Here is a 2,102-nt window from a genome sequence, read left to right on the forward strand (position 1 = left end):
ACACAACAACACGACACACACACACACACACACACACACACACACACACACACATATATATATATATATATTAAATACTTATATATATATACTAGCATAATCAATTATTTGTGTGTACTTGGCTACCTACGAGTCTGATTGTACACTTCTAAATCAAATACAGTTACACACATAGCTCCATTGCATACTTCAATTGTGTGCATTTCGCATACAATCCAACAATTATCTGCATATCTGCATTCTACTCTCCACCTTAAATATGAAACATACCTGAGGCCATGGTTTATAGCGTGTATGACTGAAGTGGCCGGCTATACTCTCGTACACATCGTGCACGTGTTTGGCTTCGAAGGTGACCTCCTGATTCTGGTCAGGTGTGGGCTGTGGGGTTGTAGTGTCGTCTGCCGTGGGCTGTGGGGTTGTAGTGTCGTCTGCCGTGGGTGCCTTAGGTGATTCCGTGGCTGACATTTTGTTCGCACGTCTCGGCAGTGCTTAATACGACAAGAGTGATGGTACGTGCTGGGTCTACTAACAGCTGAGTGTGCTAAGGCGCGAATCAACAGACTTAAGAACAATGGTGAGGTGCAATACGGAATAGACGGTATGAATGTTCTAATAGGTGTCTTGGTATGAAGTTTACACGAACATGCTTCTTTACATTTGCCGCAGTTTATTGAGATTCGACAAAAACCCAACACCTTAAACGCAACACAAATTTTGATGACACCCACAGGCTTACAACAATCTCATTCTGGTATACGACAATAGTGTTGAGGTTCTGGTGTTTTATTTCAGCCTTTGCTGCTGCATTTCACAGTCAAAAATCTCCCCCGGAACAATGAATAGTCTTGTCGTATACTGATTTACGACCGTTTCAAATCACTTCGAAAAGGCGGGAAAAGCATCTGGAATCATATATCCATTGTCATGATCGGTTTTTTATACACAGACAGGGGGAGGCCACACAAATAAATAAATATGTAAATAGTATGTACGAGATTGCCCTCTCGAGTATTATTTAATATAGTTCTGGGTTGTTATTTAAAGCATCCATCTACACTGGAGAGTCAACGGCCGATTGTCTCTAAACAGTGAATAGACACTAAACAGTGCTGAGTGGGGTCTATAGTTCGCACCTCCGCAGAGCCCATACCGTTCAACCACTACACCACCCGCTTGCTGCTGGTATTCTCAGCGGATTGTTGTAGTTGTATGCATTGCGTGTATGCTACACAAGGATCTGTCGTTCATTCGAGGCCTGCAGGGTTATAAATATACATCCATATTGACTTCAGAGAGATACGCTACGTGCTCGTTTTCGGCTATTGTTGTGAATGCGTCCATGGTCAAGTGTGCTGAGCGCGTTTGCGGCCAATCCATAACTCACATCCGATGCAACTGTACTCACTACCACCACAGTGTACTCGGTCTTCTACCCACAACCACATACACTCTCCCACCACCTGTTCACCGCTGATATGGATCTGTCGTACACACTCGACGGCAAACAGGCCCAACTGTCACCAAACGGCGTGCACGTGGCTTCGGTCAGCAAGCACGTGCTCACCATCCGTCGGGCGGATGTCATTGCCAACGCAATTGCGCAACCGTTTGTTGCGTGTGATCTTATAACCTATATTGAGTGGTCGCCTGACTCACAGTACGTGTTGTGTGCGATCACGCTGCGAGGGAAGGTACAGGTACGTACGCATGTGTAGCTATGCGTATGCATATATGGGAATTGCATGTATACAGGTATACACACATATATATGCATGCATAGATGTGGAGGCGTAATGTGGTGTGTGTTTTTATTCACTGCACTGGGTTGTCTATAGTTGCGCACCGGGTGATAACAGCACCGTTCTTCGCTTAGGTGAAGTATGTATGTATCTCTATGGATACGTGCATGCACTGAGTTAGTCACTCAAATATACAAATGGTTGCAAACACCACATACGCACACATGTACGCTCAAATAGATAGTAATATTGTAGTATGTTCACAATATGTTGGTATAGGTAGATAGACAAACTACGACACGCCCGCCTGGCTATGTAATGCTGCTTCGGTCCTTGAGAGGTGCCTTGCGTTCATTGCTA

The 2,102-nt window shown here is 44.6% G+C and overlaps 2 protein-coding genes across 2 annotated transcripts; one reads left to right on the top strand and one right to left on the bottom strand.

Annotated features, from left to right (window-relative positions):
• Nucleotides 1–270: 270 nt before the first annotated feature.
• Nucleotides 271–612, bottom strand: SARC_14185 (hypothetical protein; the record flags this gene model as incomplete). Its single annotated transcript, XM_014291681.1, has 1 exon — nucleotides 271–612. A coding segment is annotated over exon 1 (198 nt), but the record flags the coding sequence as incomplete, so codon positions are not given.
• An 866-nt stretch (nucleotides 613–1,478) lies between these two features.
• SARC_14187 (hypothetical protein) lies at nucleotides 1,479–1,700 on the top strand (the record flags this gene model as incomplete). Its single annotated transcript, XM_014291682.1, has 1 exon — nucleotides 1,479–1,700. A coding segment is annotated over one exon (222 nt), but the record flags the coding sequence as incomplete, so codon positions are not given.
• Between the last annotated feature and the right edge of the window lie 402 nt (nucleotides 1,701–2,102).

This window comes from Sphaeroforma arctica (genome assembly GCF_001186125.1).
Source record: "Sphaeroforma arctica JP610 unplaced genomic scaffold supercont1.4265, whole genome shotgun sequence".
NCBI classification, from domain to species: domain Eukaryota; class Ichthyosporea; order Ichthyophonida; genus Sphaeroforma; species Sphaeroforma arctica.